General features: G+C 35.9%; 1 protein-coding gene across 1 annotated transcript in view; it reads right to left on the bottom strand.

The window, feature by feature from the left end:
• Positions 1–926: 926 nt before the first annotated feature.
• LOC140519298 (nuclear receptor coactivator 5-like) overlaps positions 927–25,512 on the bottom strand; it is a 33,841-nt gene continuing 9,255 nt past the window's right edge. Inside the window, exons 4-10 of the mRNA XM_072632165.1 lie at positions 13,552–13,637; positions 13,296–13,422; positions 9,173–9,372; positions 7,316–7,591; positions 5,540–5,743; positions 3,668–3,808; positions 927–1,633 (exon numbers count right to left, since the gene is read on the bottom strand). Coding sequence (XP_072488266.1) covers positions 1,584–1,633; positions 3,668–3,808; positions 5,540–5,743; positions 7,316–7,591; positions 9,173–9,372; positions 13,296–13,422; positions 13,552–13,637 — 1,084 coding nt within the window. The 3' untranslated portion in view covers positions 927–1,583. The remainder of the gene's footprint in view (positions 1,634–3,667; positions 3,809–5,539; positions 5,744–7,315; positions 7,592–9,172; positions 9,373–13,295; positions 13,423–13,551; positions 13,638–25,512) is intronic.

Consider the following 25,512-nt stretch of genomic DNA (forward strand, 5'->3'; position numbering starts at 1 on the left):
CCTAAAATGAACTTTAGCAAATAAATTTACCTTCTGAATCATCAAAAATTAAATTATGTTCAATCTTCCTTCACTGTTAGGAATATTTTATTCTATTATAGAAATTTTATTAAAACTGTCAATCTGTATAAGACACCGTTGGTTAGCAAGACCAATCAATTATGTTGGATAAACAGGAGTCTTTTTTCAAACACTGAATTACCTATTAAAAAGTCATGGGGAAGAAAATCTATGTACCCATTCTCCACCTGTTAACTAATAATAGTTCTGCTTGCTCACTTAAGACTTTGTGGAAATGATCCTTTGGCCACAGTAAATGTTTTCAACGCTAATACCACTTTTGAGACACTGAGTTTCATCCTCAACTGTATCTGAAGTAAGGAAATCATTCCACATTTTTATTGGCTGGAACTAAATTAGTGAGTATTTAGAAATGGCTCAAAACCTATAGTACTGTAATTGGAAATCAAAACCCAGATAAAAAAATTGTGCTTTTAACAAATCTACACACTATTTTCCAAATCCCAACAGAAGTTACTGCTGTAATTTTATTCTATTAAATTATTTAAATGAATATGGGAAAATAAAGTCTTTTCCCCAGTATCTGCTAGTGATTTATTTAGCAACTTAAAAAGTGAAAGTTGATATATATTTATACTAAAGGGCTAAAATACTTTGAAGAAATAGCTCCTCTGAAAGACGACTATCACTTTGAAAGGAACCTGAGAAAAGTGTTTTGGTAACTAGTAACCCCTGCAAATTAACAATTGATACAGGTGGAGTAGCCAGTCACTTCACAACTCTGGAGTGTTATTACCGGAAGTGTTCCACACAAGATGTAATCTGTACTTCATAAGACGACAGAAAACTAAGTCACATCAACAGAATCTGTATTTAGATCTAATAGCTGTCAGTCCAGACATAAGAACGATTTCATATTTTAATGAAGCAAAAGACAAAAAATTTAATGTAAAAAGTGCTTCCCACACAAGAATAAACATCTGGTATAGACAAGTAAACACTGGTATTACAGTTTAATCAAAAAGAGAGGCCCCAGACACAAGAAAAACAACTCCTTTTTATTCAAGGTTAGAAAAGACAGCTACCCTGAGCTGATTTTCCCCCTCAGACTTTCCATTCCAATACAAAAATTCCCATTATGACCCACCCCTACCCTTATACAACCCCTCCCATTTAAATCAAAAGAGGCTGACTAGCTTGTTCAACTACTACTGAACAAGAAGCTTCTTCCTTCCCCATATATTCCCCAAACAGGTGAAATCTAACCACTGTTTAAAAATGAGCAAGGGGATATGTAAAACAAGGAATTTATTGTGTAATATATGTAATGGAACAACTTAAAGGTCCAACATATCTACAACACTGACTTTTCACAAACATCTAGCCTGTGACAGTCTCCGCAATTTAAAAAAAATTCCCGTGGGAATGTAGATTATAACAGAAAGTATGCTACAATAAAGTTTCTTGCCTGGCACACAGACATTAGTGATGAAAGACAGAAGACACCATCTTCTTGGAATGCCTTGCCATTTTCCTCCCAGCTCAGTTGAAGTTTCCTTAGTTCAAAAAGGTTTGGGTTTAGCTGCTCGTTGAGGTTGCACTGTTTGCACTGCTAGGAAGCAAAAAGACACAATTACTGCATCGTAGTACTTCTCTAACTTCTAGACCTCACACCACCATCTTGTCTGCCTCCCACACCCATTAGCCCCATCAGCCCACACCACTGGTGACATTAAGTCACCCCAGTTCCATAGGCTCTAATAGATCCATTATGCAATTAGGTACAATGCTCAAGCCTGGCTCTGGACAAAAGTTGTGAAAATACGCCTCCTCCCTTCTTTGCAAAGTTGGGAACTACAGATGTGGTAACACTGTGTGTATTTAAATGAATATGGGAAAATAAAGTTTTTTCCCCAGTAGATCCTAGCAATTTTATTCAGCAACTCAGATATAGTAGGTATGTGGGGCTGATTCTGATGAACTGATTTTTCTCCTTTAAAAAGTGCCTTGTTACAGGGTGGTTCATTGACAAAGGGGAGGGATATATTTAAAAATTAAGGTAATATAAATACAAAAGATTTCAGTAATGTTTTAAAAACTAGACAATTAGGGTGTATTTGTGATTTTTAAAAGTAGCAACTATTCTTCAGTGTTTGAAGGATTATTCAAGTTCTTCTGTCTGAATGACAACAGACATACATTTATTTTTACTTTTCATCAAAGGGTCTAAAATAGTCTTATAAACATGAGGAACACTTCAGGAAAACAAAAGTATGTGGAATCAGGCTACCCAGGCTCTAGGCTCAACTACGTAAATTGTATTATCAATAAGTCACTTAAAATCTGTATCCATAACTCTATGTTCCCTTCTCCAATCCAAATCGTTTACTTCTTTCAAGATCAACCTCCTCCACAAACTACTTTGAAAAACTTTCTTCTGAATTTCTACAGTCTTTTTATTGCCTTGACTTCTTCTATCTGCTTACCTAAGGGCCAAAAAGTTTGACTGTAGGCTATCTATCCTAATCTGGATATTCTGAGAGCAATGAGATAGGATAAGGTAAAACTTCTTTTCAGAAAATTCTTTGAGAGGAAAAGTGTTTAAAAAATATTTTATTATCATTTAACTTTATCATAGAGGAATAAGATGAAAACACATAACAGCAACTTGACTGTAGACAATAATTCAAAAATCTATTTCAATTAATCAATGTCTAACAATGCCAACAATCCTCACAATGTGCAAGTGACAGAAAATATTATTCCCATAAAAACACTATACCATGGTCATTGGGAACTGATGACAGAAATGGTTTCTGTGGTCATTTCCTTCAGTTTACTTCAGCTCTCAACTATCTTTCTTCTCAACATTTAAGAAGAAAAGTTCAGTCTTCCTGCATATTACAAACATGGTTATATTATGCAAGTCTAACTTTATTTGAGTTAGACATCATTGTTCCTGTTGTAACAGTTTATCTGTCTTCTCCTAAGTCACTCCATTCGATGGAACCAACTACAGATCCTGAGTCACAAATTCTGTTTATCTATTTATGAGGTAACTGAAAACCAGTATCTTATATCCAAAGGTATGAGAGAATTCCTTTTGACAGAATTCCATCTAAGCATGTTAGGTAGCTTAAATGGGGCTGAAGTATCCAGTAAAGACAACAGAAATAAACTGGGCAAATCCTACCTCACACACTTAGTATGTGAGTGATCCTGAGCAAGTCACGTAAAACTCTCTCTCAGCCTCAATTTACTCAGCTACAAAACAAGGGGGTTGGACTCTATGTTCTCATAAGAGCCCTTTCCAGCTGTTCTAAATCTATGATCCCAGATTATTTTGATTACAGAGAGACAGAGGTAACGAGCATAATTACTGTATGTTCTTTTCCTTGCTACTATTTTTAAGTACATAACTTTTATCCTGAAACCACAATTATATATGCATTAGAGGAAATTTATCTATTTTGGTTCAAAAGGTGACTTGACACAATCCTGAAATGGCAATTCAGTGTCAGGAGAAAGGTTTGTGTTATAAAACCCTGACACATACTTCTAGACAGGAAGAACTATAAAGTATACTTACTGGGAAATGGTTATTAAAGCATTTATTTTAAAGCATAATATCTGCAACCCAACTCACCTATTGGTGTTGGCAAAAGGGCTGGTTTCTCCCACATCATTGGACGCTTTGCAGGCTGGTGTGGTGCATATCCCAGGAGACCAGGTCTTTTAGAGGGTACTGCTAGAAGAGGAGGAGGTTTACCCTTGGGCCCAGAATGCCCTAGATTTATATGAAATAAAAAACAACAAACTGATAAGATATTCTTATCAGGGACAATCTTCCCTGATGCTTAATAAAGCAGACTTCTCTGAAAATGCATACCCAACTGGCTCATTGCTCTAAATTACTCTTTCAAAGAGACTTAGAACCAGGATCTGCAAAGTGCCTTCTACTCCAGCTGGCAACCCAAATTAGATTAATATGTAATTGATAAATATTTTAAAAATAAAAATGTAAAAGAAAATAAGTAATGTTAATGTGATTTTTTTAAGTCAACATATGCATATAGAGATTCTTATGTACGGCTTGGCAACCCCTATTTGAGTTAGACATCACTGCTTTGTCTTAACAGTTTATTTGCTTTCTCCTAAGTCACTCCATTCGATGGAATCAACTATGGACCCTGAGTCACAAATTCTGTTTATTTATAAGGTAACTGAAAACCAGCACTTAATAACTATATTTTACACCCAAAAGTATAATAAAATTCCTTTTGACAGAATTCTATCTAAGCATGTTAGGTAGCTCTAAATGGGACTGAAGTATCCAAAAAAGACAACAGAAACATCCAACACCTAAAACAGAACCACATGCCCTCGACAAAGAGTGATGTCAAGAATAATGATGAATGTGTCATTGAGAATGTACAACTATAAGAGTAAAGTAGCATGTGTTATTCTACTCGGACTTGTTCAGAATGCTGAATTAGATATAAATGCAGCACTCACAGGAAAAGCTTCTAGCTAAAATTAAAATTGTTTGCTGAGGAGTCAATGCTGCAACAGAACTAAACAGATAATCTGTGGTGAAAAGCATTTATTTTGAAATAACTTTTAGCTCCCTTTCTTGAATCATGTTACACTAAAAGCAAAAGATAGAAAATTACTCATATCAACTTAAAGGAGAACAGTTACAACACATAAACAGAAATGAATTTGTAAGGGACAGCAATGGAATATAAAGTAATAAATTAGCTTTTTATAAGTATCCTGTCTCCGTAGATGAGCGTCCCTAACCTCACTAATTACAGACTATTTAAATTCTATTGCTGACCTTTCTTTAAGTTTTCAATTATTTTTTATAACTCAAACGTGTTCATGAAATATTTACTTCATCTCACAAATTCAAATAGCAGAACAAGAGAATGAAAATAGGCACACAATTCATTTTAACTCAGTATTAAAAACTGTGCCTGAAGAACCCTAAGAAAAGTCAGGGAGTAACTGCTGAGAGAGTATGAGTCACTGTCAATACACCAAACTTCATCAGCTTCATCAGCTCCAGAGTCTTAAGCCTGGAAGAAAACTTGGGCAACTCAAATTTCACATGAAAGGGACCAGAGGTCACATGACAAGCTCTCTCTTCATTCAGAAGACTCTGGACAAACACAGAAGCCTAATTAAAAGTACAAATTTCCCCCACCTAGGAGCTAGAACTGCAGGCAATTTCACATTTGTTTAAAACAGTATGGAGAATAAAGCAAGTATCACGACTGTTCTCTCAAGGGATAACTCACAGGACAGCTAAGATGGCTCAGCAGTCTCACCTTTTTCCCTTTAGTCTAACTCATCCAGGTCAATTTTTTTGTCAAACAGAATATGTTAACTTAGGAAAGTTTATTATTATTTTTCAGAGATACAGCAAAATTCAATGACTACACTAACAAATAGAACCAAAGAAAAAATTGGAGTAATCATAAGGCAATACTGCTGGTGAAAGGACAGAACTGACCTGGTGTTGGAAGGAGTCCTCCAGGCCTATCACCTAATAAAGGAGGCTTAACTGGAGGGAGGAGAGGCTGGCCCTGAAAGGAGTTCCTTCCAGGGGTTGGAAGAAGAGGAGGTGGTTTGCCCATAGTATGAGATCTCGGCATCAAATTAGCTTCAATCAGAGCATTCACAACTGCAGTTGAAGTATCTGGTGTCTCGACAAAACCTGAGAAAAGAAATCAAGGTTAGCAAAAACCTAGGATACAGGCCAACACAACTTAACAGAAAATAAAATACAATGTCTGTTCTTCTAGAGACGCTACATGAAATTTAAGAATATTATTTTAAATATCACTCTGCAGTTTATGGTTATTATGGAATAACTTAAAGTGGTCCAATGCAAAGTAGCCATTTTTTAGGAGTTGTGATCTTTATAATTCTCTTTAAAATACTGTCAGACTCAATCTACTCTGAAACAAGATTAAGAGTTGCTTACCAGGTACTTTTGTTGAACTTATCTAATAACATAAACACAGAGGACACTAGAGTAAACTGCTCAAGCTCTCTAAATGTTTCATTACATAGGCAGCTCAAAGGAGAACCTAAAATGAACACTGGTATTTGAGTCTTAGATCTTTGATTTGATACTACTAGGCAACTTACTTAGACTTTAAGCTTTTGTTTGCTCACCTGCTGGGAGAAGAAGTGAGGCTGGTAATCTTGCACAGCCCTCCCTCACTCAAAACAAAGTCAAGTGCAAGTCATGTCATCATTTCTCTGATGGCATGGTCTTCTTCGGCAACGAAGGACGAACACAACAACCTGTGAGTAGATCCAGCTCCATTCATGGGAACCCAGCTAACTAGGTAAACTCAGCTCCTCCTCTCCTGTCTGTTTCCCCTCCCCTCCTTCTCCTACTCAAAGGAAGGTAAATTTGGATGACCAGAGGATGTCCAGTTAACTTGGGGTTTCCCTTTCCTTTCCTTTCACTTAAACCTACTGCACTCTGAAGCCCATCCCTGCCCAAGTTTCACTTAAGGGCTGTTTTCTGGCCCCTCCTGGCTTAAGAGTGATTATCAATAGCAACTGTTATTGTTTCCCTCTCAGCTGGATTTAGTTATTTTTTCTTTGCCTCATTAAATGGGCCATCCCCTAACTACTTCTTAAACAGGTCTATTCACTGAATGGGCATTACCTCACCCTAAATGAGTACCAAACAAGCCTTGGCCTAAAGAGGTCAAGGTCTCCCAAGGCATCCTGGGCCATCTCCAGTCCTCTTGATTAATATCTGGTCACTGGATTCATATGGCTCCAGAGGAGAAGTGAGGCTGGTGACCTGCACAGCCCTCCCTCACTCAAAACAAAGTCAAGTAAAAGCCATGTCATCATTTCTCTGATGTCATGGTCTTCTACGGGCAACGAAGGAGGAACACAACAACAGCTCACCTACCAAATAATTATTGCCATACCCATCTCACAAGGTTGTGGTGAGCAAAGAACTTTGTAAAACAGAGTATTATATAAATATGAGCTATTTTTATAAGTCACTCCAAATTCATATTTACAAAAGAAACTTTAAGATTAAAGTGATACTGTAGACATAATGATTATACAAAGTACATTTCTACCTTGTTTTAAGACTAAAGGTCTTAACCAAAAAGATTATTATGTGATAAAGGTGTCTTCTTTCTTTACTACCTGATAATACTAAGGTTTTTTACATGACACTGTTCAAAACAGGATTTTATTTCAAAAGATGGAAATTTTTTCAGTTTGGAGGAGGGAAGTACATGAATACCTTCCAGTTCCTCTTTCCTGGTCTTTAGGTAGTCACTGATGGTGTTCAACTCCTCCTGATACAAATGTTTTCCCTCACTTAGTAGGAAGAGGAGATGTTTGATGCCCAGAGGCACAGAGTAGCTTTCACAGAGGTCTCGTTCTAAGTAGTCATCTACCAGATCAGCTGCCTTTTGGGAAATCCCAGCACCTTCTTGCTGTTCCCGCTCAGCCAAAATAGTCCCAAATTCCTTAGCTACTAGAGCCAATGCATCCTCCAGCGGCATATGGCGATGTACTAGAAAAAAGAAACATGTCCAGCTTGATTGATCGTACATTTTGGTTACATTAGGAAATATTTATGAAGTATTAGAGAGGCAGAACGAAGTATTAGAAAGAGCAAATAGTGTTAGAGGCAAAAGGCCTAGATTCAAACTTACGCTTTGATATTTAAAAGTCATGACAATGGACAAGTCAATTTCCTTTTATGAGTCTAAACAAGTCAACTCAATTCAACAAATATTTACAAAGTGCTTACTTACTATTTGCAGGCCTTCAATTCCTCATCTGTAAAATAAGACTAATAATACTTTTATCATTTCCCTCATAGGGACATTTATAGCAAAATACTTTGTTCAGTTTATGGCCTCAGGAACAGAAAGGCACAGATCTGAACCAGAAAAGAGGCGGGTATCAGTTTGGTCCTATTGTATGTTTGGAGCAGTAGCATCTGTACAATGACAAATCTACAATTACCCTAACTTATGCTTCTTCTTCCTTCCCATCCTTCCCCCCCACAGCCCAGTTTCTACTTCAGAGCAATTACACTGCTGTTCATAATGATGTTAATGGGTTTTAGGGTAACTATTTTCCAGTGTAAATCTACTTGTTTTTTCCTTTTTAAAAAATTAACATGAGAAATACAGCCTATATTTATATTGATATATATTATTTTCTGTTTATAGCAGAAATGACTGTCTACTGCATGACTGCATGGGCAGCAACCACAAGGATACTGTCAGTTTCAAAATAAAGCATTATATGGTTTCCTTATTGTTATGGTAAAAGTCATGTCTAACACCTTCTGTTCAGATGCAAATCCTAATTTTACATTAAAACATTTTCACTCCAGCTAACTGAAATGAGAATAAATGACAAGCAAGATTCATCTTGATGTTAATCACTGTTTTCAGAAAAAAAAGTAATATGAGAGCAGAATCCTTTGATACACCTGCCACTCAGAAGGATACACCTCAAGAAGAAAAGTTTTTCTGACTGAGGATGACATCAACTATAAATATGTGCACATATAATCCTAGCTATTCATAAGTATACCTGTTAAAGGGAGAAAGTCTACCCTTTTTTACAAATCATTACAACTAGGGAGGATTAGAATAATTCAGGGGTTATGGAGGAGGGGAATGGACTGACAAAAGGATAGACAAGAGAACACTAAGATTTAAGTTGGCTAAGAGTGCCGTGAAGAGGGCAGGAAGGTTTGTAAGTTGGCCAGAGATGACAAGCAAATAACGGCTAAGTGAAATTATTAGCAAATGTGACTGTTGTAACAGGCTGTCTAACTTTGGATCAGAATGCTAAATTCTAAAATGCAGTTTAAAGACATATTTAAGATAGATCATTATGGACTAGACAATTGCAGCCATTTATGAAGAAGAAACAAGGTACAGAACCTAAATTCATTAAGAGTCACATAAAAAGTTATGATCTCATCTGGCTTCTTTATGGAAATGATAAATGGAAAGTTGAAAAGGTTTCAATAAAGCATCCCAGGTAGTATAAGAAAACGATGTGGCATTGTATTTTTAAATGGAGACACTTTTAAGCACTAGTTGAGTGCTTAACTACAAGTTAAACTTACTTGTGATAGACTTGTGAAGTGAAATCACGGTACAAGAGGAGAGCGCTACATTGGACTGTTCAACAAGAATACAAAAGGGAGAACCATCGTTTTTCACTTCTTGGAGTGCGCAGGTGAGACTCGCCTCTGAGGTCAGATAAATCATTTCCACCACAAGGCCATGGTCTTGCAAACGATGACCTATGCTTACTGCATAGTCCCTTAAAGAAAAACAAAAGAAGGTTACTTTCAAACAAATATAATAAAGAATCATTACGTGGCTGATGAGTTTGCCTTTTAGTTATTCTCAGTTACAGGAATATGAAATAAAAACAGACTTCTCAAAAGTAGCTCATGCCATTTAACCTCAAGCTATTTCAGAGGGCAGAGAGGCACTATATACTCTTCCTTCTCACAGACATCAAACACTCAGAGGCTCTGAAAGAAGAGTTATATACTGGAAGCCTCCAGTGACAGCAATTATTAACTGACATTTCAAGGGTAAAATGTGCCTGCTAAAGTCATATTTTCTTTTGCCATGGTATTAATCCTCAAATGAGATAATGTACATAAAGAGTTCTATAACCACAAAATGGCATGTAAAGAGAATATTATTATTATTATTGCTTAGTCAGATGGATCAAGTATAATCATGTAAGCACAATCGTGCACTGTTATCCCTTTCCAAAATGGAAATATTAAAGTAACCATCAATATCTTGGAAAAAATTAGAAGTTACTAGGAGAAAAGAAAAACTGAAAAGATCAACATGAAGTTACATTAAGAGAAAAAAAGCAATTCTTATCTGACTAATTTCTAAGATATTCCAATACTTGCTGCAGTTAGTACCCTGGAGACAATTCACTTCTGAAAAATTAACAACATCATTCTGAACTTAATATTCATGGCTTTTTTTTTTTTTGTAAATACCATTCTATTTTTTCCAATTACATGAAAAGGCAGTTTTTGACATTCATTTTTATAAGATTTTGAGTTTCAAATTGTTCTCCCTCCCTCCCTCTCTCCTCCCCAAGATGGCAAGCAATTCAGTATAGGTTAACATGTACAATCACATCAAACACAATCCTGTTTTCACATTCTGATTCCACATTTCCATATTAGTCATGTTGGAAAAGAGGAAACAGAACAAAAAGGAAAAACCACAATCCCCACTCCCCCCCTTCCAAATAAAGTGAAAACAGTCTGCTTTGATCTGCATTCAGACTCCATAGTTCCTCCTCTGGATGAGGACAGCATCCTCCATCAGGAGTCTTTTGGAATTGTCTTAGATCATTGTACTGCTGAGAAGAACTAAGTCTATCAGAGCTGGTCATCACACAATGTTGCTGTTACTGTGTACAATGTTCCCCTGGTTCTGCTCTCTTCACTCAGCACCAGTTCTTTTAAGTCTTTCCAGGTTTTTTTTTAAATCATACTCTTCATCATTTCTTACAGTACAATAGTATTCCATTACAATCATAAACCACAACTTGTTCAGCCATCCCCAACTGATAGCATTCCCTCAATTTCAAATTCTTCACCATCACAAAAAAAGCAGCTATAAATATTTTTGTACATGTAGGTCCTTTTCCCTTTTTTATGATCTCTTTTGGATACAGACGTAGTAGTGGTATTGCTGGATCAAAGGGTATGCACAGTTTGACTGCCCTTTGGGCATAGCTAAACCTAATATTCTCACTCTGAGAAGAGACACTAAAGCTGATTTCTCAATTTAGAAACCATGCAATTCTGGAATATAAAAATGTATATTAATTTTCAGATGAAAGGCAATGGACAAATATTCAAAATAAGATTTTTGGACATGGCCAACAGGACAATTTGTTTTGCTTGACTATACGTATTTGTTAGCAGAATTTTGTTTTTTCTTTACTTTTTATCCAGGAATGAGGAAGGTTGGGGAAAGAGGTGGGAGAGAGAAAAAAGAAATGCTTGATAATTGAAAAAGAAATGAAAATTTAAAAGAAACTTCAATAAAAATAATTTTTAAAAAGTGGACAACTCATAAAAATCCACTTGACAAAAGAAATCTTCATGTTTATAGTACCTACCAATTATACAAAATTACTCTGAGAACAATTCATTTGTGTTCATATTATACGATAATTAGAGTGTGTTTAATTAAAATCAAGTTGACCGATTTATTTCTATTTAGGTCCAAATGCTTTTGCTACAAATAAAAAATATTTTACATTATATCATTTCCCACAGTCAGGAGCCAACTGCAGAATGGCAGAGGACTTCCTAAGCTGCCTCTGAAGAGCTCATCCACCACAGTATCTTAATCCATGGCAAACTGCCAGCACTGCAAAACACCAGGCAAAGCCTAGATAAAATCTGAAGAGCTGTTTTAAAAAGCCACTCCAGACAGAGGGAAAAGAAAAGTAATCTCTAATACACCTCTCCAATACCTGACAAAGTACTAGAATTAAATACCAGTAGGTCTGTTTCTTTAGATATGAAAGAAGCAAAAATATCAGTGCTGTCTCAGATGGAGCAGCTGGCGTCTCAATTCTAAAAGCAGTGAAGGTTGCTTAAAGTCAAATTTTATAACACTGACCAATTTTAAGGAAGTTAATCTATTCTAAGAATAACACAATGAATCTGGTCTGGATTATTAGTGGCACAAATGGGTTTAGAGTGGAGACACGGAACTCTAGGAAAACACTTGAGCTATCTGTGCACACTGACTCTTCACTGCTTCTGGGTCTGAATTCAATGTTAAGAATGCACTGCTAAATGAATGCAGACCATCTTCACTTTTCTAGTTACAACATAAAATTCTATAATCCCCTAATGTGCAGGAAATTGTGCTTTCCTACCCTCAGTACTCTTTCAATTCTTTTTGAGTATTCTTTAGAGCAAATAATCCAAGTTCCAAGTGAGATGGAGCTATGAATTTGCTTTCAAAATGCCCTATTAAAAAAAAATCTTTTATGAAAGTGAGGTAGAATTCTTTAAAGGGATAAAATTGAAGAAACAAAAGAGTGATAAATCTACTTACATAGAAAAGGCAAGCATGAGAGAGATGGGTATCATTTGCCATTTATATAAACCTTTAGGATTTGCAGAGTGTGTTACATGCATTGTTCTCAACCTTTGTGTCATGAACCCCTAGCTACAAAGTGAAGTCTATGGACCCCTTCTCCAAATAATCTTTTTAAATGCATAAAATACAGAGGAAACCAAAAATACTTAAGTACAGTTACTTACTATAATACTTAATTTTTCACAGATCTCAGATTAATAACCTTTTCAACCTTATAGTGGATGAACCTGAAGTTCAAATCCTGGACCTACTATTTACTAATTGCTGAACTCTTTAGCAAGCTTTTTAGCCTCTTTGAGTCTCAGACTTTTCATCTAAAAAAACTGAAATAACCGTTATACTCTTTACTACCAGCAGCCAGATGACACAGTAGAAAGAACACTGAACTTGAAAGTCAGAAATACCAGACCCTGAATTCTGCCCCAGACAATCGGTAAATTGGGGCAAAATCATTTAACTGAGAGCTTTGGTTTACTCATCTGTAAAATGGGTATGATAACAACACCTACCTCACAGGATGGTCATGAAGATCAACTGTGATATAAGTAAAGTGCACTGCAAACCTTAAAGTGCTATGTAAATGCTAGATATTACCTACTTCAAAAGTGGTGGGGAAAGGGATTAGTTAGTGATCAAAGCTCTTTGTAAGCTTCTCTATACACATGAGCTATTCTTGTAGTCACAGAATAAGAATCAGGAATGGTGGAGGCAGATCCATAGACCTGCAAGACCTATTAATCTGTTAAGTAATTTTTCTAGTAAAATCCTTAAGACTTTATTTCAAACAATTGTTGGAAAATCCCCAAATTTTGCTTAATATTCAATTGTACTTTCAAAAGAGATGGAGTATTGAATTCATTTCCAGATCATGTCAAGTAGTCACAAGTGATAGCTTAATTACATTTGGAGCTGTAAAGTGACTGAGTTCATCTAGCCAATCATTCTCACTTTCCTGATGAGGTCCAGAAAGTTCAAATATCATTTGGTCAAGTTCAGAATCTCAGATTCAACATTCATTTCCATCAACCACATCGCTTCAAATATTGTATTTGATTCAATAAGTGGAAATACGCCTACCTTTGGTCTTTGTTGATGGAAACGATGGTGCAATCTGAAGGTCTTTCCTTATCATATTCATTCTGGATCTGTTGGTAAAACTGCTGGTAGAGCTTCTCTTTTCGATGGTCCTTACTGTGGTCATCATCTGGAAAATAATGAACTTTGTTTAAAAAAGGGTTGCCAACAGTCAACTGCTAAGTTTTACCACAAAAACCAAAAATCTACATAACCTTCCCAAACCCCAGAATATAAAAGTGAAATTTCAGACTGTTACCTTTATGGGAATATTGATATCTCTCATAGTTATCTTCACTTCCTTTAGAATAATCATACTCTTTCCCCAATAATTCTTCAAAGTTACTGTGCAAATGAAAATAAAACATTTTATTCATCAAGCACATTTTTCCTCTAAACACATTTACATATTTCAATTAATAGTAATTTCCTGGATATCAACGCTAAATAAAAAAACAAAAAAAACTTTTTAGCTTTAAGACATCTAAATAAATGCTACAGTCATCTACAGATGAAAGTTCCATCTATTATTTCATTCAACAGCCACTTAAGCCCCTGTGCATGACTTCCATGGAAAAGACAGAAAAATAAGACAAGCTCACATCCCTCTGTCATTACAGTCAAATTCTGAGCCTAATATCTCTTCAGCACTGTCATTCTCTGCTATAATACAATTCAATTGCAAAGTCTTTGGATAGAAAGTAAAAAAAAAAAGCAAACACCAAACCACACATCTAAATGACACACAAACCATTTTTACATCATATTTTCTAAAGCTATGAGACAAGAACCTTTTTTGAAAAAGGTGATTATGAAAAACAAAACATAACTTCAGACCTTAAGGGTCTTAACTGGATTTTCATGCAAAGGAAGTAGGACATAAAATCCTAAATTCTAGTTACCCAGAATGTAAGTCCATGAGCAGAGACCTGTACATTACAAGTGCTTAATGAATGTTTGTTGAATGAATGAATACTGAGTACTCTGGAAAAACAACAGCTAAAACTTTGGTAATCAAATTACTTTTTCTTTGTAAAAGCATAATTGAAAAGAATATTCAGATACATAATGATCTATTTATTATTCAGGTCAAAGAGTCCCCTTTCCTGTAATTTAACAGAAAAGAAATATAAGCTGTCACCAAAATAATATATGATGGCATCTGCTCACCAGTATCCATAATGTGGAACAGTAGGTTTAGTCTACAAGGAATATCTCAGGAGGTGCACACATCAAAAAAAGCAATAATTAATTATTTTCCTCAAAGATAAACAAATCTCTCTCTGATTTTCCTCTTTGGACTTTTTATTATAGTTCTCACACTCAAACTCTTAAAATACATGCAGCTGAAGATCAGCACCAAGCAGTCACACAAGATCTTTGGTGGTCCGCTGGGTATATACCACATTTGGATTAACATTCTGAATCAATTGTTTCTGATCGGCAATTTTTTTTTTTTTACTACCAATCTCTTTGAATTCCAAAAATGTAGGAAACTACATCATATTTCTCTCTCATCAAAAGATGAAACTGTCCTAAGGTTTCAGACGACAAAGCACTGTCTATATATAGTAGAGAACTGGGTTATTTATTTTGCTTATCTTGAATAAAGTTAGCATTAGAAAACATTGCTCTAAGAAAATTGAGATCTTTCAGCTAGCATCAACAAGAAAGAAAGAACTCCAAACATCTGGCTTCCACTTACATTAAATCATGACAATGTTCAGAACACTGGCTTATCCTCTCAAACCTTCCTATGTTACATACAACAAATACAATAAGCACTTAAGTGGTTACTATGTGCAATGGGCTATGCAATAAGAGTAGGAATATAAGAATGAAGTAAGACAGTCCTTCCCTTCAAGGAGCTTAAAAACTAGTAAGAGTATTTCCAGAGTACTCAGTATTCATTCATTCAACAAACATTCATTAAGCACTTGTAATGTACAGGTCTCTGCTCATGGACTTACATTCTGGGTAACAAGAATTTAGGATTTTATGTCCTACTTCCTTTGCATGAAAATTCAGTTAAGACCCTTAAGGTCTGAAGTTCTGTTTTGTTTTTCATAATCACCTTTTTCAAAAAAGGTTCTTGTCTCATAACTTTAGAAACACTCTGTTCTTATTGCCTTTCTCATACCTATGAAGGAAAAGGATTCCATTTAAGGTCCCTATAAATTTGCCTTCTTTCCAAGGACAGAATGGTGATAAAACTCACCAAGTAAACAGACTAAGCTGATGGGTCCAAGAAGGTAGAATCTGAACTGGTACTTAGCTGGTTCTGGAGGGACTCTTCACAGAAGTTTATAATACACTTCAATATTATTCAGCACTCTAGATATGATTTACTAAAATGTTACCTGAGAGAAACTAACCTCTATCAACAGTAACTCCTAAATTTTACACTTCCAAACATTTATACAGACAGGAAATGTATTTTCTACTTTTGAATTATTAATCTAAACTGACACAAATCTCATCTTTAATGCAGGTGAGACAAATAGCTTTGTCAAAGTTCACATAAATTTAGAAATATAAGGGAAGGGATTTAAATTTTTTTGTCTTTACATCACCAATGCCTTGCACAAAGTAGGGTGCTTAATAAATGTTTGCTGAATTTGAATTTAAAGTATTGTTGAGACTTGTTTTAAAAAAAAATAACAAACTCAGGAAAAGGTTCCACAAAACTGCAAAATGTTGATGCACTTAGTTGATAAATAAGAACTTTATTACTGAAAGCCCTCATTACTACTTTGTAATACTTTTGATTCACCTCTTGTTGACTCCTCATCCCACTGCCCCAAATGACATTTCTTTCAGTGTTTTATTGTTTTTTTAAATTTCACTATCACTTCTCAATAACTCATCTTCTCCACCTCTTTTGTAATAATTAAGTACAGTCAAGAAAGACACCTATAATCCTCTACCAGTAGTACCAGGAGGGAAGATGTTTCACTACCAGTCCTCTGAAATTATAACAGATCACTGCATGGACTAGAGTTTTTAAATCTTTCATTGTTTTCCTTTATTATGTTGTAGTCAATCCCAAAATGACTACTGGGAAATTACTTCACTTTCCTCTAGCTCCACTTGTCTTTATTTTTTTTTAATTTATTGGTATCCTTGGTTTTTCTATCACCTTTCTCTCTCCTCCCCAACCTACCCAAAGAACCATGCTTAAGTAACAAATAATGAGAAAAATAAAAAGCAGTTTAGCAAAACTAACCAAAACATGAACCAAGTCAGAAGAACATGCAAAATTCCATACTCATAGACCTCACCCCTGTAAAAGGGGGGACTTTCTTATTTTTAGTTTCCATTTTTATTTGGTCTTTCCATTTACACTGTTGGAGTCACAGTGTAATATATTGTTTCTCCTGCTTCTTCACTTTGTATCAATTCATGTCTTCCCATGCATCTTTATACTTTTTATAGTCACCATGTTTTATGGTGCAATAATAGTCTATTACATTCATGTATCAAAATTTGCTTAACTATTCGTCAATCTACTTTGTTGCCAGTTCTTTGGTATTACAACAAGTGTACTACAAATATTTTGGCACACATGGGTAAGACCATTCTTCCTATCTCTGAGGTTATGGGCATTTTATTGTAGTCTCATGGATGTGTGTGTGTGTGTGTGTGTGTGTGTGTGTGTGTGTGTGTGTGTGTGTGTGTGTGTGTGTGTGTGTGTGTGTGTGTGTACATACAATAAGGGGGAGGAGAAGAGGGAAAGGGAGAGAGAAGGAGAAAGAGGGAGAAGAAGAAGGAGAGGGAGAGGGAGCAGGAGAAAGAGAGAGAGAAGGAAGAGAGGGAGAGGGAGCAGGAGAAAGAGAATACATTTAAGTGACCCAGTGGAAATAGAGTACTGAACCAGGAAGTCAGGAAGACTCATCTTTCAGAGCTCAAATCTGTCCTTGGACACTTCCAAGCTACATGACACTGAGCAAGTCACTAACCCTGTTTGCCTCAGTTCCTCATCTGTGAAATCAGCTGACGAAGGAAATGACCAAGAAAACTCCAAATGGGATCATGAACAGTTGCAAACAGCTAAAATGATCATGTTTGTCTTTCCATAATCCCTCTAATATTGGTTATTCTTATCCAGTCATCCATTCAGACCATCTAACAAATTAATCTTCCCTGATGCTGCCCCACTTCCCCCCCTTATCTGAAACGGACCTTCAGAAATTATGTCTCTAATTGCGGGGATAGTTAATACTTTCAGCTTTTGTCTGTGTCTTGCCTACTCCACACTATATTGTGCTTCACCTCACCCAACCTAGGTCATCTTGCCTTGCCGCTGTGTCAGTATTCTATTCCTATTCTACCTCATGCTCTGGACATGGTAATATAGTATAGGCTCACAGGTGAGCTGATGGCATAGGTGACTTATGCCTATTCTTTGATCACTACTATTGATATGTCATTACAGATCTAATTCTATCATCTTGCTTTCTTCAGAAAGATGACACAATGTAAGGACCAAGCTGAAAACCACCTATGCCAGGTTATTTAGGGACAACAGAAAAAATAAACTACCACCACTAACACTGCTTTTAGAAGGGATATGTCAATCAGTTGCCCTGAAGTTCAAAAGATTATCACACTGACCCCACAAAATAAAGTTTCCTTGCCAGCCCACTCTCCCTATTTGAATAAAAGTTCCTTAAGGGAAGAGAATGCCTTATTTTTGCATGTGCATTCCCAGCACTTAAAAACAGGGCCTGGCACAAAGTAAACACTTAATTCATTTATTTTCATCTTCTGCTATCTTTTATACTTACCCAAATATAATATAAAATATTAGAGCTGCTCTGATTTGCATTTCCCTTATTACTGGTGATCTGGAACGCTCCTTCATTTATGCTTGTTAATAGTTTGCAATTCTTATTCTGAGAACTGTTTGTTTCCCGTATACTCAGCAGATAATTTCACTTTTTACTTTATTGAGATCAAGAGCTGTCTAGATTGCTTCTTTTCCTTTCCTATCTACTTCAAAATTTCTCTGTACCTTCAACCATCCTTTCTCTGATGTTAGTCTTAGTTAGCCTTCTTTTGCAAAGTTTCTCCCTATACTCCTGATGCCATCCATTTCCCAACTGATAAAACTTGTTCTATAAAAATAGTTCATATATATCTCCTGTTTGATCTGCATGACTTCCTTGGATTCTCATAATAATCCTCCAACAGAGATGATGATGATGACAAGAACAACAACAACAGTAACAGCTAACATCATATAACTCTTTAAGGTCAAATTTGCAAAGAACTTTTCACATGTGATCCTCACAACAACCCCAGGATCCAGGCACTAACTGTCATTACTTGTACCTCCATTCTACAAAGGGAGAAACAGGGGGTGACTTGCCCTGAGTCACTTAACAAGAATGTCTGAGGCAGAACTCCCAAGTCCAATGCTCTACCACTGTAAAAGTTACATTATTTTATCCTTATTTTACATACAAGGAAAAGGAAACCTAATGCCACTGCACAGACCAGTCACAGCACAAAGGGCAGAACCTGCCTCTGCTGCTAAATCCGCATGTTCTTTCCACCAAACCATGATATCTCATTTGCCAGTTTTTCTTTCTCTTTTACAAATTCAGTATCTCCCTCCCTACTGGCTACTACTGTCCTTCCAGCTAAAAAATTTCTTAAATTTCTCTTGTAATTAATCTTCTCCATCTGTGCTACCCTCTCACACTCCTCTCCTATATTTCCTCTGATCCTCTCATTATTGGGACAACACCATCATTCTGCAAGATCCCATCAGTCCTAGGACATTACTTCATCAGCACTCTCTGTCTTTCTGATTAGGGAATAGAGCCACAAACTCCCAAACCTTCACTTAGGGAGGAAGCTAAACTCAGATCACCTCCTCATTTCTCATCTGGCTGCACTGCTCAGCAAGGTCTCCAACTTTTCCTCCATGTCTCCTTATCAAACCCCTTCCCCAGCTCCTCCTGCTATTCTCCAGTTTTCAGCTCTTTTAGGGGGCAGTGTGGTTGCATTCTCATACTAGATTATAAATTCTTTGAGAGCAAGGACTGTCTTTTTTCATGTTTGCATCCCCATGGTATCTGGCATATAGTATAGTAGGTGCTTAATCTATGTTTACTGACTAAATGAACCCTTCATCAAACTTCTAAACTAATGCTTCTCCTTCATTTCTCATCACTTACTAAAAAAAGGTGCTTTTTCAAAAAGGTTTTCATCCTGCAGTATTTGATACAACTTGCTACTCCTCATTTTAAAAACTTTCTTTCCATGACAAAGTAGGTTCTGTTCTCTGCCCTCTTTTCTCCTTTTGTTCCATGGTGACCTGATGAAATTCCACAGCTTCAATTATTAACTCTAGGATGCTGACTTCCAAATTTACTTCTCTGGGCCTGAATTCTCCCCATACTTTAGTTACATATTTCTAACTCCTTGATGAATATCTTTACATAGCTATTCCACTGACACTTCATCAAACTCATCATCTACCACAAACTACCTATTCATGCAAATATGTAATGAACCCTGCTCTATGCAGGATGCTGTGCTAGTCCTAAGCTCCTTGTTTTTGTACTGGCACCAACATTCTTTCAGACACACTGGACTTCAGTTACCACTCATTCTGTCCATTAACACAGAGATTAAAATCTAGACACAGGTTATAAGCGTCTGTTCAAATCTTCCACTTCATTTATTCCAAAAGTTATGCTTTAGTTATTGCAGGCCAAAAGACAAAAACTGAGGTGAAATTAAATTAGGATATCACCATTTGAAATTTTCTCCTTTTGCTACCATTAGTATTCAACTATTGATATGAGGAATGTAACTCAAGCTATTTACCAAATAACCAGCTAGTACTATCACTAATTATAAGCAAAACAGAGTAGGCATTAAGACATATAAACAATTTCTAAAACCTTTAGCAAATTCAGTCATTTTAGTAAACACTTTACCTTTTAGGGTCTTCACTTTCCTTTATGTGACCATCTCCAGAAGAAATGATCAGATGAGGTTTATAAGGATTTATGCTAAAAATATACAAATATAATAAGTGCAAAGTTACACACAGAAAGGCATTTTACCCAAACATATTGGCTTTCATATCTCTAATACAATGAAATCACAAATTCAAAGCAACAAGTTGAATTTTCCAAAAATAGTTATCTCTGAAGATTGAAATAAAAACTATTCAAGTTCTTCCTTTTACATTCCTTTTTATTCTTGTTCTACTATATTTATGCACATGCTTTAGTGAATTTATCATTAGCAAGAAGATGTATCAGGTAAATTTTATGAATCTTTGCAACTCACCAAAACATTATTTTGAGAATCAACACTAGAAATTCCAGACTAATCTGATTTCCTTCAAACTAACTACCCTAAAAATAATCAAGTACAATATTGGTAGTAAGATGTGCCTTTCTCCAAAAAATCTGGCTAATATTTTCTACTAGTTGCACCAGAACTACTAGCAAAGGTTCAGCTAAATTTCACTATTTTGTCCACTTGGAAAAAGTAACTGACATTGGCTATGAGAATTGTGAAAGGAAGGTATTCAAGAATTAAAAGTCTATTAATGCTAAGTACTGTTTATATCTTGGTACAGACCAGGGGACCTGAATATCAGTTTTTAAAACAAAGCTTAAATTTTAATACATCACACATATTCTTTGCGCTACATTGCAATGAAAGTACCCAAGTCTACCAAAAACAAAAAAACAAAAACCCCAAATCTTAAAAAATGATTTACTAGCATTAAAGTTCAAACCTTAGCTTGGTATTCAAGGTCCTCCCCATCTATCTCCATCTTTCAGATTAGTGGTATCAAACTCAAACAGAAACAAATTCCCACCTCCAGTATACTGATTTAGAAAACCACAAAATACTATTTTCTGTATTGTACTACACTTTTACTTTTATTCTGTTAAACATTTTCTAATTACATTTTAATCTATTTGAGGCCTCCAGCGCAGCAGTGAGTTTGACACCTCTGCTCTAAAATGAACTCTAAAACTTTTTTCATCAACAAAAAAGTATCAGCATGAGTTCCAATGTGTGTATTACTTCTTTATAAATTATATATACGTATTAATTATATACATTATAAAATATAAAAATAGAAAATTAAAGTGGATGAAATGATACTTAATGCTAGAATCAATAAAAAAACCACTGGAGTTGAGTCAAGGGCTGACTTGGTCAGACCTATGCTTTAGAAAAATCACTCCTGGCAGCTTTAGATTGGAGAGGGAAAGACTTAAGGCCAGAAGGTCAATTAGGAAGCTATGTTAATAGTCCAGGTGAACTGATGAGGACCTGAGTAATAACCACGTGAGTAGAGGCAAAAGTAAAGCTCCAAGAGAATCTATGAAAATAGAAATGACAAAGAGTTGGTAACTGACTGGATGAGAGAGGAGTTGATGACTTTGAGGATGTGAATCTGAGAAAAAAGAAGAATGTTGGTACCTTCCATGTTAAGCCTAAAAGAAAGGTTGGGGGGAAGAAGATAGAGATAATGTAATGCTACCTGAGATGAATTATCATTCATTCCTGCTTATCCTATGACATAATAAAGATTCACCTAAAATTATTCAGTTAATATAATTTTCTCTACTTGGAAAAAACATTTGACTGACTAGAAAATAAAAGCTGAGAAAGTAAGAGATTCATCATTTAAAAGTCTATTGATACCAAGTACAATTTATATCTTGGTCCAAAATGAAAAAAGATGAAAGAGGCAGGTCTCTAATTCATCCATCAGTGTCCAGGAGCACTCTGTCCCCAGTGATAAGGTAATCCAGAGGGTAAGAGTTAGGTATGTTTGGGGGAAAACCACTGTAAGGCTTCCCAGTGGTACTTTTGAACCTGCTGCTGTGAATAGCTGGGAGGATGGGAGCTTGTATAGAAGAGGTCAAAATGACAAGTGAGGGAGTATGGGAGAAAGGTTAGTTGTGTTGGAGATAGGTTAAGGAGGGTGGAATGCAATCAGTCTTCTCACCCACAACTGGCTGACCACATACCCCTGAGGGTCAGACCAAAGCTTCCTTAGGCTCCCACTTTATAGATGACATCTTTCAACTAGAAATTATTTTCATGTTCTTCCTTATTACTGAAATGACCTCCTTTCCTTCTTCTGCTGAATTTCTTTTAAAATCTAACTCAAATACCACCTCCTCCAATTCAAATTCAAACACTTACTAAGCATCTCCTACATTCAATATTGCACTGGGAGTCTAATCAGTTAATAACCTCTTTCAACTAGGTTTCACATCATACTTGGCAATTTTTCTAATGTACCTAAGTTCACTGGAACTCCCACTGATCATAGTGTCTATATTTTGAAAATCTTAGGGAGGTACCAGAAGCTCAAAGAGATTATCTGCCTTGATCACAAGTCAACTGGTCTTCTTGACTTCCAAATTTGGCACCCGATCCAGTATATAATATTGTATTTCTTCCTATTTACTTATTATGCATTATTTTGTATTAGTTATCCATGTACAACACATCTCACCTAATAAAGCATAATCTCTGGATGTCTAGTCACTCCAGACCAAGCACAATGCTCAATGATTTCCTGGAATAGACTCTCTTCTTCTATCCACATCTTTGGCTTCCTAAAAAGCTCAGCTTCAGAGCCACTCCTGTCCCATGAGGCCTTTTCTGATAGTCTCAGCCAGCAATGCTTTCCTCTAACTTACTAATCAGGAGTAGTTTTATATTCATTATCTGTTTACTTATATGTAGTCATGTTGCTTTCCCTAACAAACTGAAAGCTCACTGAGGGAGGGTCTACTTTTGTCCTTGTACACCAACACCTAGCACAAAGCTATTCCCTGATGGTACCCACCTCCTGATAGAGAGACACAAGATGCAGAAAGAGATATGTATATATTTGGAAGTATGACCACTGTGCAGATTCACTTTGCTCAACTAAGCATATTTGTTACAAGGGGGTTTTTTTCTTCCCTTTCTTTCTCTCAGATTTTAAATGGGGGTAAGGTGAGGGAGAGGTAGCAATAGCAATATTCAAAAAAGGAGGGCCACTGAAACATTTCTTTAAATAAACAGAAAAGCACTAAAAGAAGTTCAGAAGGAAAGACAAATAAGCAGGACAGTTTTGAAAGTAATGTGTAAAATGTATACTTTTTTTAAAAAGTAAGGAGTCTAAAATGGAGATTCACAGTTTCATATGGAATCCTTTTTTGTGTTCTGCTGTGTGTATGGCAATGCTCTTTTTTGTTGCTTAAAGTTCCAAATTTTTAAAGTAGCAATTTAACAAATATTCATGGATCTTGATATATGGTAAACAGTACATTTGATTTTGTTGTTCTGAATTTAACTTCTATTAACCAGGCAACCAACAACTTAAACTGAATAAACAAGTGAAATTAAGAAAATGCCTAACTCCAAATTTTATCTGAATGGGAAAAGGTCCTATCAGCAATTTGGACCGACAGGGTTAAAGAGTGTCTGGGAAACATATTCTTCTCCAAAAAGGGATAAGCACAGATGCTTGATTCAGCCCTTCTCCTGATTACAGTAGCCAAGTCTGAAGACCAAGAGAAGGCATTAGCAGATGGTTCGAGGTGCTTAAGTCAAAAGGAAGCTGCATTTGCCTTCCAGAGCTTCCTAGCAAATAAGCCTGCCTGATGCCAAGAAAGCCAGCCGGCTCCAAGGAGAAAAACAGCAAGACACCTGGAACCCAACAGTCCACCAAAAGAAAGGAAACCTCAAGATACAACTACCCAGCAAAGAAACAGAATATCTAGTGTCACCCACAAACATAATGCTTTACCTCAAACACCTCCTAAATGCAGGGGACATTTTTTGGCCTGCCCAAGTCATTTATTTAAGCAATCCTATTAACTCATGTAATGGATAACCTGCTAAGAACTAGTCACATCCAATGGTTACTCTAACTAAGCCATTGAAGAAAAACAACACACTAATGCACAAATGGACTCCTTCCAGGCTCTGAGCACACCTCAACCAGCTGGACAACAGACAGAATAGGTCAAAAGGAAATATGCCACACTCAAGGTCAAGGGCTCTGAAAAGCAGTCAGCAGATAACTACCTAGGATTCTGGAAGAAATATAAATAAGTTTTACTCTAAAACATCAATTTGCAGGTGTGAAATGTGATGGGCAAGAGCTTAAGAAACGATTTATTAATTACAGTAAACCAAAGTTCATATTGCATGAATGAACCAATTAATAAACTGTTCCAGCAACCCTAAGACTAAAGCCAAGCTATTGATTTTTCTTTAAATGTGTTAAAAGGTACAAAAGGCTATTTAATATTAAAAATGTACTTGCTTAAGTGACTTTCTAGAAAGGATTTTGGCTTCCTATTTGTCTTTATCTAACCATTGTAATTTCAGCAAAATCTATAAAAATATCTACCAAAATACCATTCCCACGATAATAAGTATAGACAAGTTTCTAAAAAGACCAAAGACTTTAACACTGAGAAAATATTTTAACATTTTTAATGTTACATCTCAATTATCCCGAACTTATTAGTCTATTAAATCCTCATCATGTGACCCACTGGGGAGAAATGTTTAAAATAAAAAGAATTTTTAAAAAGCCACTCTTAAAGCCACTCCATTTCCACTGGACTCGAGGCAAAATGCCTTGCACATTCAGAGAAAGAACTATGGAATTGGATCACAGAATGAAGCAGACCATTTTCTCTTGAAAAAAAAAAAGTGCCTCATTGTTTTTGTTTTTACTGAAAACAATTTGAATTTTAATACTTCTCTTGAAAAATTTGAATCAGCAGACAAAAACTGGGAAGGTTTGTTTGTATTGTCCAAATCTAGCAAAATGCAAAACTTACTCAATGAAAAGTTACTCAAATGACAAATTTTAAATGGCTGAAATAATTCAAAGCATCAGGAATGCAAATAACAGAACCAAATGTTTAACTTTCAAGTGCTCTTTGAAAAACAGACCAATTTATTATCAACTACAGCAGCATAAATATCAAGTTTTAATTGGACTAGGCCTTAATGATACTTTTTAGAGATAAGGAAACCCCAAGCCTAGAGAGACAATGGGATCAACAGAATTTCAAAGTTAATGATCAAATATTTAGTTCAACCCTCTTCCTTTTACAGATGAGGAAACTAAGGGCAAGAGAAAGTAACTCTCCCAAAGTCCCACAGGTAATAGGCAGCAGAGCCACAAAGGTTACTGACTTGTATGCAGAAC

Source organism: Notamacropus eugenii, chromosome 1, assembly GCF_028372415.1.
Source record: "Notamacropus eugenii isolate mMacEug1 chromosome 1, mMacEug1.pri_v2, whole genome shotgun sequence".
NCBI classification, from domain to species: Eukaryota; Metazoa; Chordata; class Mammalia; order Diprotodontia; family Macropodidae; genus Notamacropus; species Notamacropus eugenii.